This window comes from Dipodomys merriami, unplaced genomic scaffold, assembly GCF_024711535.1.
Source record: "Dipodomys merriami isolate MVZ:Mamm:240054 unplaced genomic scaffold, mDipMer1.0.p SCAF_49, whole genome shotgun sequence".
Lineage (NCBI taxonomy): Eukaryota > Metazoa > Chordata > Mammalia > Rodentia > Heteromyidae > Dipodomys > Dipodomys merriami.
The window spans coordinates 8,614,929-8,627,917 of record NW_027206057.1 but is presented as its reverse complement, the minus strand read 5'-3'; the positions used below and the strand labels follow the sequence as shown (position 1 = coordinate 8,627,917).

General features: G+C 38.4%; 1 protein-coding gene across 5 annotated transcripts in view; it reads left to right on the top strand.

Moving 5' to 3' along the window:
- The window catches only part of Satb2 (SATB homeobox 2), a 195,866-nt gene that overhangs the window by 91,277 nt on the left and 91,600 nt on the right, over positions 1 to 12,989 (top strand). For all 5 annotated transcript variants that reach the window (XM_069995747.1, XM_069995745.1, XM_069995746.1 and 2 more), the window contains exons 5-6: positions 966 to 1,089; positions 9,601 to 9,703. In XM_069995747.1, the coding sequence (XP_069851848.1) occupies positions 966 to 1,089; positions 9,601 to 9,703 (227 nt within the window). The remainder of the gene's footprint in view (positions 1 to 965; positions 1,090 to 9,600; positions 9,704 to 12,989) is intronic.

Below are 12,989 nucleotides of genomic sequence, written 5' to 3'. Positions count from 1 at the left end.
AGCTGCTCTGGTGATCATAGATTCACTGCAGAGATGAGCCTGCCCTGGCTTCATTAATTTCTAGACATTGGATGAAGTAGAGATAGTGGGGCAGGAGGGGTGCTTCACCAGGCATCTTTATAGTCCACATTCCAACTGTTTTATGTTTTGTTTTCAGAAGCAGTGAAGTGGTAACCCAGGGGCAGCTTGATAAATCATTAAAAATCTTCAGGGCACTCGAAGGGGGAACTTTCCATAACCCCTCATTCATTGGGTCCTCTGGACTTGGTTCAGAGCTTAGCACATAGCCTTTGAAGCACTAAACCCTTCTGCTTCTTTCAGGTGGGTGCTGAAGGGTGAGTTTAGTTCTTTTGCAGGTTTAGAAGCCAGCCCTGGAAATGTTTCTCCTCTCCTTTCTAGTGATCACCTCAATAAAATATATACTGGGCCTACAGAGATTTGTAAATGGCTCCTGTCTTCTGCCTTCCTGACAGGCTTTCTTTCCTGATAACTTGCTTCAAGAATCAAGAGGTCCTTGGTAGTCTTTTATTGAAGAGTATGTGCTAGTTGTGATTTAAGAAATGCTGTTCTTCAGTGTAAGGACTTTTGAATTTTCTCTAAAAGGAGAAAAATCTAGGGGGTACTTGAGGGTCTTACCTTAAAAGTTTTTTTTTGTTTTATTTCTGTTTTTTTTGGGGGGGGTCTGGGAAAGTAACATTTCTGAATTTAAAAAAAACCTGGTTTAAAAAATAGCTTTCTTAATACTCAAAGTGGTAATTTTCCTTAGGCCGGTGTGATAGCTGCCTTAAAGAAACCCTGTCAAGTATCACCAATGTTCTGCAAAAGCAATTTTTCCTATCTTCCCTCACTAAGGGCTCATCTGTGAACCCACTTCTCAGCAGCCCTCGTAATGCTAGTCCAGGACCAGAAGCAAACAGTACACCTGTGTCTTCTGCTTCAGCATTTATTCTTGCTCTATTTTTCAGTTGTTCCAAGTTGGAAGACTTGCCTGCGGAGCAGTGGAACCACGCCACAGTCCGCAATGCCTTAAAGGAACTGCTCAAAGAGATGAACCAGAGCACATTAGCCAAAGAATGCCCTCTCTCCCAGGTCAGTATCTTCAGGGAGGGGGTCTGGGAAGCAGAAAGTTACCAGTGGACTGTCTAGGTGGAGGGCACTTGTGTTTGACACAAGCTGTCTTCTCTTATTTGTATAGTCACACTGCATCTGCAGTGGAAAAATACGGAAACTATGATGCTTTCATATGGGCTTTTAATAGATCTTTGAAGTTATGGGAGTGTTTGAATGTATTTTACATACATAATGGCCAACTTCACATTTATCTCATTGAAAGTAGGGATTGTGTCTTCATTTTATAGATCAGGTAGTCAAAACTTAGAGACCCACTTCCGTTTCCTCTCGTGCTTACTCAGCTTATCAGGTGACAGGTTGAGTCTCTTTCTAGACTTCTTTAAAACAACAGATGCCAGGATCACTGCTTGACTTGGTCAATGGAATGGGTCAGTCATGCTGAATCCATCTGTGTATGATTGATCAAGCCTTTTCTCTGTCTGGTAGAGAGAGGTATCGTTATACTGTCTACATTTATAGAATTCTCCTACTGAATTCACCACATTAAAATGTATCATGAAAAAAATGAAAATGATAGTCCATTTTTAGTGAACTGATCATAAACTAAAACAAGCCATGAAAATAAGAGACCAAGGTGATCAAAGGAAGGAACCAAAGCCAAGCCATGTTAGGTATTTCCTCACTAGAGCTTGGCAATTGCATAAAGGAACAATTGAGTGGATAGTACATATTTACTTGAACATCCCAGTGATCTGTAATTCAAAAGAGCAGCCTTGAAGGAAGCAGAAAAGGGAGGAGAAGTTCATAAAAAGGAAACAATTGTAGTCTATGTATTTAAGGGGGAAGTCATGATTTAGCCATTTTGTCTGGCCAGATGCTTAGAAAATATAGATTATCTTTTGTGTGTCTGTGTATTTGTTTTTGATTTCACCTTTCAAAGTGCTGACCTCCTCTTCCATGTTCCCTGATGTCTCTGTGAGTCATCATACCTACTTTCTTCTTTAGCCCCCGACCCCAGCAGCCTAATTTATTATATCATAGGTACTAATCTTCCTTATTAAATGGTCTTCTTTTACCTTCCAATTGGAAACCATTATGAACCCAGATTCTTGTGGCATATGAATTCTTACCCAAGGAAGAGTTATACTAAAGTCTACTTTTGACTGCAAAACCTCATGCCCTTAGGGTTTTGATCTGTGTAAATAAGTAGTGCTATGGTACTTGCCATGCCCATCTTGTGGATGTTTAAAAAAAGGAAACAGAATCTTGTTAATTAAAAAAAATATAGCAGGGTGCTGGTGGCTCATATCTGTAATCATAGCTATTAGGAGGCTCAGATCTGAGTAGCATAGTTCAAAGCCATGATCTTTAGGAAAGTTCATGAGACTCTTGCCTCCAAAAAGTTGGAAGTAGAGTTGTGGTTCAAGTGATAGAGTACCAGGCTTGAGCAGAATAGCTAAGAGACAGTGCCCAGGCTCTAAGTTCAAGCTACAGTACTGGTGTGCATGCACACGCATGCGCATGCACGCGTACACACAATGATTGGGCTGGGCACCATTGGCTCATGCCTGTAATGTTAGATGCTCAGGAGGCTGAGATTTGAGAATCTCAGTTCAGAGATTTTTCTTTCCAAATAACTAGCAAAAAGTTGGAAGTGGAAGCATGTCTCAAATGGCTGTTACTCTTGCTAGCCATGTGCAAAAAAGCTAAGTCAGAGTATCAGAGTGTGAGGCCTTGAGTACAAGCCCCAGCAGCAACAGAAGAAAAGATAGTGAAAGAATAAATAATTCTTTAAAGGTATGCACTTCTAGTATGCTTCTAAATGTTACATATGCTCTTCGTGACTAGATAAGTTCAATATTTATTGAATATTAAAAAGTTTACTTCTTAAGCCATTTTAAGCCTATAAATGAGTAGCATGAATTACATTCGTAATTTTGTGTAGTCATCACCATTACCTATTTTCAAAAGTTTTTCCTTATCCCCAACAAAAGTTCTATAACCATGAATTAGGTCTTCATGAATTAGCTACTTCACCTAAGTGACATTTGTAGATTTATGTTGGTTTATTTCACTTAGCATATAGACAAATTATTTATTTTTTAAATTATCTTTTAGTAGTTGTTCAAAGGAGTTACCACTCAACAAATCAGTTTATGAATACAATGCATCTTGATTGATGTCACCCCTTTCAGACAGATGATTTTTGAAGCAGCTCTTTTTCTAAGGCTTTGTTGCTATAATATATATATATATATATATACACACATATATATATGTATGTATGTATGTATGTATATATTTTCAGAGCCTCAGCCTTGCTAGCCTCTACCACTAAGCCACACACACACTCAGCCTTTGGCTTTTCATTTGCCTTTCAGATAGCATCTTATTCTAGCTTTGCCTATGTTGGCCTTAAGCTGCAATCTTTCTGTCTTTGCCTCTGCTTCTATGAAACTGGGAACACAGGCATTAACCATCATACCTGGCATGTTGTCAAATATTTGAGAAAGAAATAATTGACTAAAGTTATTGAACTTGAAGATGTTAGTAGATTTCCAGTGTGACAGTGATACCGCAGTCTACCTGTAGAAATAGATTGTAGGATACTCATCGCATGGCTAGCCACTTGGGGATTGTTAAAGCACCTAATTTATGTGTACAATATGCCAAAATAATGAGGCAGTGAAATAAGCACTCAGTTGGGTCTGTACCTAAGTACAAATTGAGCATGTGTTCATCTATAGACAGGGGACTGATCAACTATGTAGACCAGTTAACTGATTACAAACTATCCATTTGTTTTACTTAAAAAAAATTTCCTTGTTCTAGTACTGGGGCTTGAACTCAGGGCCTGGGTGCTATCCCTGAGCTTTTTTTTTTTTTTTGCTCAAGGTTAGTGTTCTATTGCTTGAGCCACAGTTCAACTTATAGGTTTTTTGATGGTTAGTTGGAGATAATGGTTTCGTGCACAAGCCAGCTTTGAACCGAGAGCCTCAGATCTCAGCCTCCCGAGTAGCTAGGATTACAGGCATGAGCCACCAGTACCTAACGTTAAATTCATATATACACTGGGGATGCATCCTATCTTGTGTTAAGGAGTTTCCAAGTGTCTATTTTTTTTATTTTTTATTTTTTTGGGGTTGTGGGGCCTGAACTCTGGGCCTGGGCGCTGTCCCTCAGCTCTTCAGCTTAAGGCTAGCGCTCTACCACTTGAGCCACAGCGCCACTTCTGGCTTTTTTCTTTTTGCTTATGTGGTGCTGAGGAATCGAACCCAGGGCTTCAGGCATGCAAGGCAAGCGCTCTACCACTGAGCCACCTTCTCAGTCCGAAAGTGTCTATTTTATTTTCAAGTAAGGTTGTTTATATTTGTGGCCCAACCTTAGAATTCATGCTGAAGAAAGCTCATGAAAGACAGCATAACATAATTCCTAACTGGTACATTGCAATGACCATAGGAAGTGACTTGGCTGGGAGACCAGCAAAAACTTGAAAAAGAGTTCTCACATAGAGTAATTTCAAAATACACTTTTCCAAAGCCCAGAGGAAATGGGGTTTTCAATTAGAATGGCAAAGGTTTTCAGTTCTGGTATCATAGTTCATATATGAGGAGAGGAAAAGATAGTAGGACATTACCAAATGATGTTAAATAAATTTTGCATGACGAAGTAATTCATCCCACACTGTTTTTCCATTTACTATACTTAATTGTAGTATCATTATAATTTCATGTTTAAGACGTTATTTAGCATATCACAAATCGGTATGAAAAAATGGAAAGTAAGCCAAGAATGCATATTACTTATTGCCTGCCATGTGTTTTCTTTCCTACCTGGAGATGCCAGTTCTCATTCCTTCCACCAGGTATTCTCACTAAAATCATTCACTCTGGTTTTGAAATGTTCTTTTCTTTTTCTTTTTGTTGGTCATGGGGCTTGAACTCTGGGCCTGGGTGCTGTTCTTCAGCTCTTCAGTTCAAGATGAGCGCTCTACTGCTTGAGCCACAGCGCCACTGGTGGTTATTAAGAGTCTCATAAACTTTCCTGCCTGTGCTGGCTTTGAACCATGATCCTCAGATCTCAGGTTCCTGAGTAGCTAGGATTACAGGCGTGAGCCGCTGGCATCTGGTGAAATGTTCTCTTTCATGGCAGATGTATTTTGTATCTGCAGCTTAACTATTCTTAGTATCACATTGCTATTCAAACAAATAAATTCCACTATGCCAACAGGAATGTGATGAAGGTTATTCACTTGTCTTTCTTTTTGTAGGAAAAGGTATGATGCTAAGATCTTTGCCTTTACAAGTATATTATATAAATCATCTTAACCTGTGTTTAGTATTTTGTTTTTTCTTGTTAGTCTTAAATTGTCTTTAGGTTTCTTTTCTGTTCTAAACACCTTAATTCACATACCTGAGGGACCTAAGATCACTATTTTTGTTTTATATATTTATTTATTTTTGTCACCTCACGTCCTGTCTTGTCTGAAGAGTTGGGTGTAGCATTAGCTACTGAGCTGTGTTACCTAATGGAGGTGGTGTGAACATTACCTTCCATCAGTGGACAGGTGACCCATACCTTTATACTGTGGAAGAGATGCTTCCTCATTCTGAGCTTCTACTTCCACATTTTGCAAACTTGTAATCATGTGTGACAACTTTTCTCTTGACTAGTTGAAACCATAAGTTCAAAACTTATCTTAGGAACCTGAAAGAAAATTTATTTTTAGAGCCAGTGCTGGTGGGTTATACTTGTAGTCCTGGCTACTAAGGAGATCTGAGGATCATTGTTCAAAGCCGGCCTAAGCAGGAAAGTCTGAGACTCTTATCTCCAATTAACTACCCAAAGGCCTTCTGACTAAAAATGGAGCTGTGGCTAAACTGGTAGAGTACCAGCCTTGAGCAACAAAAGCTCAGGAACAGTGCACAAACCTGAATTCAAGCCTCTAGATGGGCACACACACAAATACCAATACACATGTCTTCTGGATCACTTTTTACAGTATTGCTTCATATTAACATGATTGATTGAACAGATGACTTTGATCTTGCTCATTTATAAGGAGATAGAGGAAATGCTAAAGGCCCCAGTGTTGTGTTCTAGAATTATTGTAAAACTTTAAAGATCAAATGACCTGAAAAATTATACATATTTTCTTATGTAGTAAATGGAATTAGATGCTTTGTTACTCAACCCATTTTGTACTAACTCTGGCCCATAAGGTTTGAGATGCAATTGATTGGACTGGGGACATAGCTCAACACACATAAAACTCTCAGTTTGATCCTCAACATTAGAGAGAGAAAGAAAGAGAGAGAGAGACAGACAGACAGACAGACAGAGACTAATAGACTATAAGATGCATCCCTATTTTAGATGATTAAAAATGGCCTTAGAATTGATGAAGTATAGTAAATACAGATGCTTTCTATCCCACTATTTGCTGATTTGTATTCAGACTATGAGAATATAACAGTCTCAGTTAGGTTTGGAGAATGTTCATGTTTAAAACCAGAAAAAAATATAACATGACGTTTACTCTAAAATAGCCCCAAGGTGTTCCTTTTCTATTGTAAAAATCCTTTTAGTAATAGATCATAATAATTCTGACCAGTGAAACTAGTTTGGATGTGTTCTACAAGAAATTTATATCAATAAATTGTGCCACAAACTTGAAATCTTTCTGGTGGTTAACCATTTTCCTTATCTAGCAATGGTCTTTGTTTGCTTTCTAATTCTTTATTTTTTTGGGGGGGGTCCAGTTGTGGGGCCTGAACTCTGGGGGGCTTGGGCTCTGTTCCTCAGCTCTTCAGCTCAAGGCTAGTGCTCTACCACTTGAGCTACAGCACCACTTCTGGCTTTTTTCTTTTTGCTTATGTGGTGCTGAGGAATTGAACCCAGGGCCTCATGCATGCAAGGCAAGTGCTCTACCACTGAGCCACCTTCCCAGCCCCAGCTACCTAATTCTTTTGCTGTACTTATAACTTAATCTGCTTATTATTTGTTCTGTAATCATGTAGTGATAGAAAGTCATTTATAGGAATCTGAGGAGGAAAGCAAATATGATGTGGTACTCAGGGTCTTGCAGTCTCACTTGGCTTTTTTTGCTCAAGTCTGGCACTCTACCACTTCATCCATTTCAGTTCTTGCTGGTTAACTGGGAATAAGAGTCCCACAGACTTTTGTGGCCAGACTAGCTTTAAACAGTGATCCTCATATTTCAGCCTCCTAAGAAGCTGGGATTGCTGGCCTGAGTCATTAGCTTTGGCAATCTAATTCTTTATCAAATGTGTTGTAACAACTATTAGGGCCCAGTAATGGAGCCAATAGAGCCCATTCTTTCATTCTTCCCACACTGGCTAACATTGGCCTTGTACAGTGTCATTGAAGATGTTTCTGGAATGGGGAATGTTCTGGAGACGCTGGAGAGTTCAGGATATTTGAGTTATCTGGGGGCAGAACAAGTGAGCTTCTAGCCTTACTATAGGAACCAGGAAGAGTTGAGAGATAGCTCCAGGAAGTACATAGATACTTCTATTTTAGTCAGTTTTCTAGACTATCTTATAATAGAAAATTGAACTCAGACACCTGTCCATTGCTGTGTATTCTGTGTCTTTCTTTGAGGATAACATTCACATAAACATACTAGATGAAAAGCATGTTTACAATTATTCACATACACTAGTGTGGCTGGTGTAGCTATTATTAGTTTGCTTTTTTTGTTAAAATTGTTATTATTATGACACTTCCACGTGACATTTTAAAATTGTCATCTCTGCCCCTTTCTATGTGTTAAATTTCAGTGACTCAGATATCCCACATCAGAAGTATGTGAGACACGAGGTAGAAAAAAAATTTTTTTTAGGATATAGATAGAGTCTCTGTCCTCAAGAGTCCCATGGTCTAAGAACAGAGAGAAAACCTCAGACCAGAGAGGGAGCTAGCTCAGCTAACCAGGAAGTGGCTTTTGTCTTGTTTAATAATAACACATAAAGCAGACCCTGACTCATGGTGATTAGGAGCTGACTTATCCTCTAAGGGAAAAAGTAAAGCTCTGTCAATTTTATGAAACACTCAGGTAATAGTGCCTCTTTGAGTTCTTAGTGCTGTGTTCAGTTCTGGGATCAAAAGATTTCCCCTTTCTATCTCCCCTTGGTGGGAGTGGGGGTGGGGGCACTTACCAATCAGCAACTGGAGGAGGCTAGCCATCTGTTGTGTAGAAAGGGCCAAAGAGGTTTCTGTGAATTGAATTAGGAGCCCTCTCCTCTGATATTGCCTAGTGATTGATAAAAGAAAGCAAGTCTGATGTTTCAAATGGGAGTCTATGAAATAGGTCTGTCTGCTGGTGTTAGAACCTCCTGGTAAACAACTTGCTTTTGACTTGATTTATTGTTATCCTTTTTATCTCTACTACTTTGTAGAAATGTCAATAGAAGTTCTAAGACTTCTCTGAACTGCTGCATGTCTGGGATAACTTTTTCGAGACAGATGAGATTTCAAGGCAAGATATAAAACCTAATAGAGTTCATTTAGATTGCTTGTGTTGTCCATGCTCATTTGTTTTTTTAAACACAATTTGCAGAAATAGAATCTATATATAACATATACGTGCAATATCAAAGTCAGTCCAAGTACAAGTTGACATCTGCCATCAATGTTGACCTAGACATGCCATATTGATAACCAGCATATCTCCGTAGAACATTAATTCAAGACGTGCAGTTGTAATCCTAATTATTTTCAGTGTTAAGCCAGATCATGCTCCTTCTTACTTTCCTTCTAAATCAAATCACAAAATTAGTCAGCTCAGGGGTTAAGCTGAGGAGGAAGAGGAAGATGAAGAGCAAGGAAGAATCACATACGTAAGCACTCAGGAAGCTTTAGCTTTGAATCATTTTTGGTTGAAACAGTACAAGTGTTAGGTTTAGTTTCCCCTGCTCTAAAATAGCACTGTTAATTTTTTCATTTGGTGAATTTTCACACAAGTGCTAATCACACGTTTCTATAAATTATATTAATTTAACTTATTTCCCTAAACGTTGTTCTGCAGTGTGCAGCACGGATGTTCTCAGATTCTTGGCTGTGTAAGCTTGCTGTAGTTGGAAGCGGAACAGAAACATCTGAAAGGCATTATTTGGATTACGGATGCTGGAGCATCTGATCTCACCTTTTGCTCTGGTTCCTAAATCACAACTCTTCTTCCCCTATGCCTGTAATCTTCATGTCTTGTCCCTTCTATCTTTGGCACTGCTCCCGGGCCAGCTTTTTGGAGAAAGCATTGTCATTGTACAGATGTAAGCTTTAAAGGGTAGAAATTCAGGTCATCATATCTGAGGTGAAGTAGTTTAGTGTGCAGGACAGTGAAGGCTTCAAGTTTAAAAGATGAAGAAATTCGACATGAGCTATAATGCACTCCTTCTTGTCTCTAAAAAGATATATTTGAAAAATAAATATATTTGAAATATGTTTATTTAATTTTTCACATATACGAAATATATTTGAAAAATAATTAATATTTTTTCTTTTCAGAGTATGATTTCATCCATTGTAAATAGCACATATTATGCCAATGTGTCAGCAACTAAGTGCCAGGAGTTTGGGAGATGGTATAAAAAATATAAGAAGATTAAAGGTAAGGTATATTTTGTTTTAAAACTTGTTTACAGTTTCTTAGGTAAATGAATTGTTGGTTGTTTGGAATATATGCTAGTTTTTAATATCATCTATGTATGTATATACTAATTATATATTTATGTATAGCACATGTATATGCAAGTTTATATGTGTATGTTTATGTGTATGTATAAACATATACACATACATATACATACACAAACATACACACAACGTACACTCAAGTAGAATTCTTTTTTTTTATTTTTTTTGGGGTCCGGTCCTGGGGCCTGTACTCTGGGCCTGGACCCTGTCCCTCAGCTCTTCAGCTCAAGGCTAGCACTCTACCACTTAAGCCACAGCACCACTTCCGGCTTTTTTTCTTTGCTTATGTGGTGCTGAGGAATCGAACCCAGGGCCTCAGGCATGCAAGGCAAGCACTCTACAACTGAGCCACCTTCCCTCAAGTAAAATTCTTGGTTTTTTTTTTTTGGGGGGGGGGGTCCGGTCGTGGGGCCTGAACTCTGGGCCTGGGCGCTATCCATCAGCTCCTCAGCTCAAGGCTAGCGCTCTACCACTTGAGCCACAGCGCCACTTCCGGTTTTTTTCTTTATGCTTATGTGGTGCTGAGGAATCGAACCCAGGGCCTCAGGCATGCAAGGCAAGCACTCTACCACTGAGCCACCTTCCCAGCCCCTCAAGTAAAATTCTTAAGAGTTCTTTTATGAGATCCAAATTGGCTCCCTTGAAATTAAGATGGTATTAGAACTACAAAAAATTCTGACCAGAGTATATCAAGTTGTTAGATTTCAGCAGTAGAATCTGAGAAAGCCTAAAACCTTTAGAATGGAAGTTTAAAAACAGTTTCATTCTGGATGAAATAGCACTTCAGATTGGATTAGTAGATTAACAAATTGGAATGACTATCATATCATCAGGAAATCTTTGGTCAGAAACAGAATTTCATATTTATTTGGAGACAGTGCTGGAATGGTGGTTAAAGGCAGGGCTCTATAGTTTAGCAGGTTGGGGTTGAAACCTCTCTTAAACTTGCTAGCTGTGTCACCTTGAGAAAATTATTCAGTGTTTTTGGGATTGCATCTTTTCATCTGAAAACTGAAAATAATAAAAGTATGCAGGTCGCTGTGTAGCTGTAAGGACTAGAAAAGGTACAAGGTGACATCCTAATAACTCATAGCTACAATACTACAGTAGTAGTAGAGAGTGTAGTAATAATGTATGATGTATGGAATTGTGTTTGATCCTGAAAATACAGTTCTCTAGCTTGATTGGTTGTATGTGATTTATACCATGCAGTTCTTTTAAACATATTAATGATATTTTGCTTTTCAAATATGTTGATGTTGGAAAGTTCTTTTGTGTTCTCCAATTTGCATTAATGAAACTAGTCCTGGAAGGTACTTAGGATATTCTTTGTATCAACCTTCCAGGGCTTGGCCAGTCCATATTTGGTATGATTATGATATCATCTGTCATGCTTTATTCTAGCTGTCCACAACGTACTTACAACTTACAGCCCCTTTATATGAGCCACATAATATTTTATGGTGGATATCTACAAGTAAAGGGTGGATATGTTTCACTACCTGCAGGTTTCCTAATGCTTTTGGATCTTGAATATTTGGGAGCTTGAGTTTATAGGGTTACCTCTTCAGGAAATAAATTTTTACACTCATTGATGGTACATTTCTGATCACAAAGAAATGAGAGCATGTTACACAAAGTACACAATTTAAAAGGAATGCAAAAATGTTGAACTACCCAGGAGAGATTAAGTGCACTGCAAATTGAATTAAGATCCATTTCTTTTCAATGTATTCTAAAATTTTTGAGCCCTTTCGATTCTGATTTGGGCACTTGCTTTAGAATATTAATATTCACTTGTGTAGGAGAAGATGAATAACTCCTCATTATAAGCCATAATTGTTTGGTTCAGAAGGTTTTCTTTTCTGTTAAGTGTTGCCTCCAAGTTTTTCTTTTCAAATAGAATTGTTAAAAGTGCTTGAACATATCCTCTTTGGCTAAAAAGCAAAAGAATTGTGTGGCTTCAAGGTCATTTGTTAGATCATATTTACTTGCTGTTGGAAGTGAAAGGAAAAGTATCCTCTTTTAATATGCTAGAGTATAATTCTAGATTCAGAAAGCCTGGGGGCCCTTCACTCTAGTGTTTTCACAATTCTTGCCACAATATGTGTGTGTGTGCGCGCATGTGTGTGTGTGCACACACATGCGTGCATGTATGTGTGTGTGTGTGCATGCACAGATGAACACTCAGGTCCTTTGCTCTTCTTCCTTTAATCGAGATTGGATTCTTTAAGCTCTTTTTTTTTTCAAGATAGTAAATGCACAGTTAAATCTTTAAGTGCCATAAAAGCAGATTGAGACCTTGATTTCATTCAGTATGTCAAGGATCTACACCTGAAAAGTCTGTCAGACACTTTGTACACATGTTGTTCAAAGAGATAGAGTTAGTCATTGCCATTGAAAAGTGTGTGAGTGTATGTGTGTGTTTGTGTGTGTGTGTGTGTGTGTGTGTGAGAGAGAGAGAGAGAGAGACAGAGAGTAGTATCAGTAGGAGGAGAAAAGGGAAGGTTAAGGTATGTGTGAAGTAAACACAAGCTGTCATAAAACAGTTCAAGTTGTGTTGATTCATCAGCCAGGGGAGTGGGAGGAGAAACAAAGAATTCATGACAGGTAAAATGGTGTACAGAAAATAAACACTCAGAGAAGTGTGTTTTATTAACTTTCGACCCTCAGAGAAAGCAAGTGTTGGAACCAGTTAGTCACATTTTATTTGATAGAAGCATCTTGCTATGAATAGAGGGCACAGAGGGATCTCCTGTGTAGAAAGCAGGAGTGATTTGGTTTGCAAAATTTGTCACCATCTATTTTCAAAATGAACCGGAGAAATAATGAATTTCAAATCTGGGAATCAATCATAGCAAAACCAGATTTTTACTTCAAGGCTCTTCCTGAGAATCAAGTCAAAATTCCTCATCTGTTCACACCTCCCCACATTGCATTTTCCCCAGAGTTACTGGCCTGCATCTACTCCCCCTGATACTCAGTGTAGAGGAAAGTCTCAGCTAATTTACTGATGTCCCAACCTAAATGCAGGCTACATTGTTAAATATGTTTCCTATTACCTGCTTATGTCTGTTTTAATAAAACAGTGGGAACAAAATGGTTGCTTCTTAATCAAAACCATGATTTCCTAAATACAAGCTATGTGATTCTGTTACAAATTGCCACAGATAAATCTCCTAGGTCAAGATTTTTTTTCT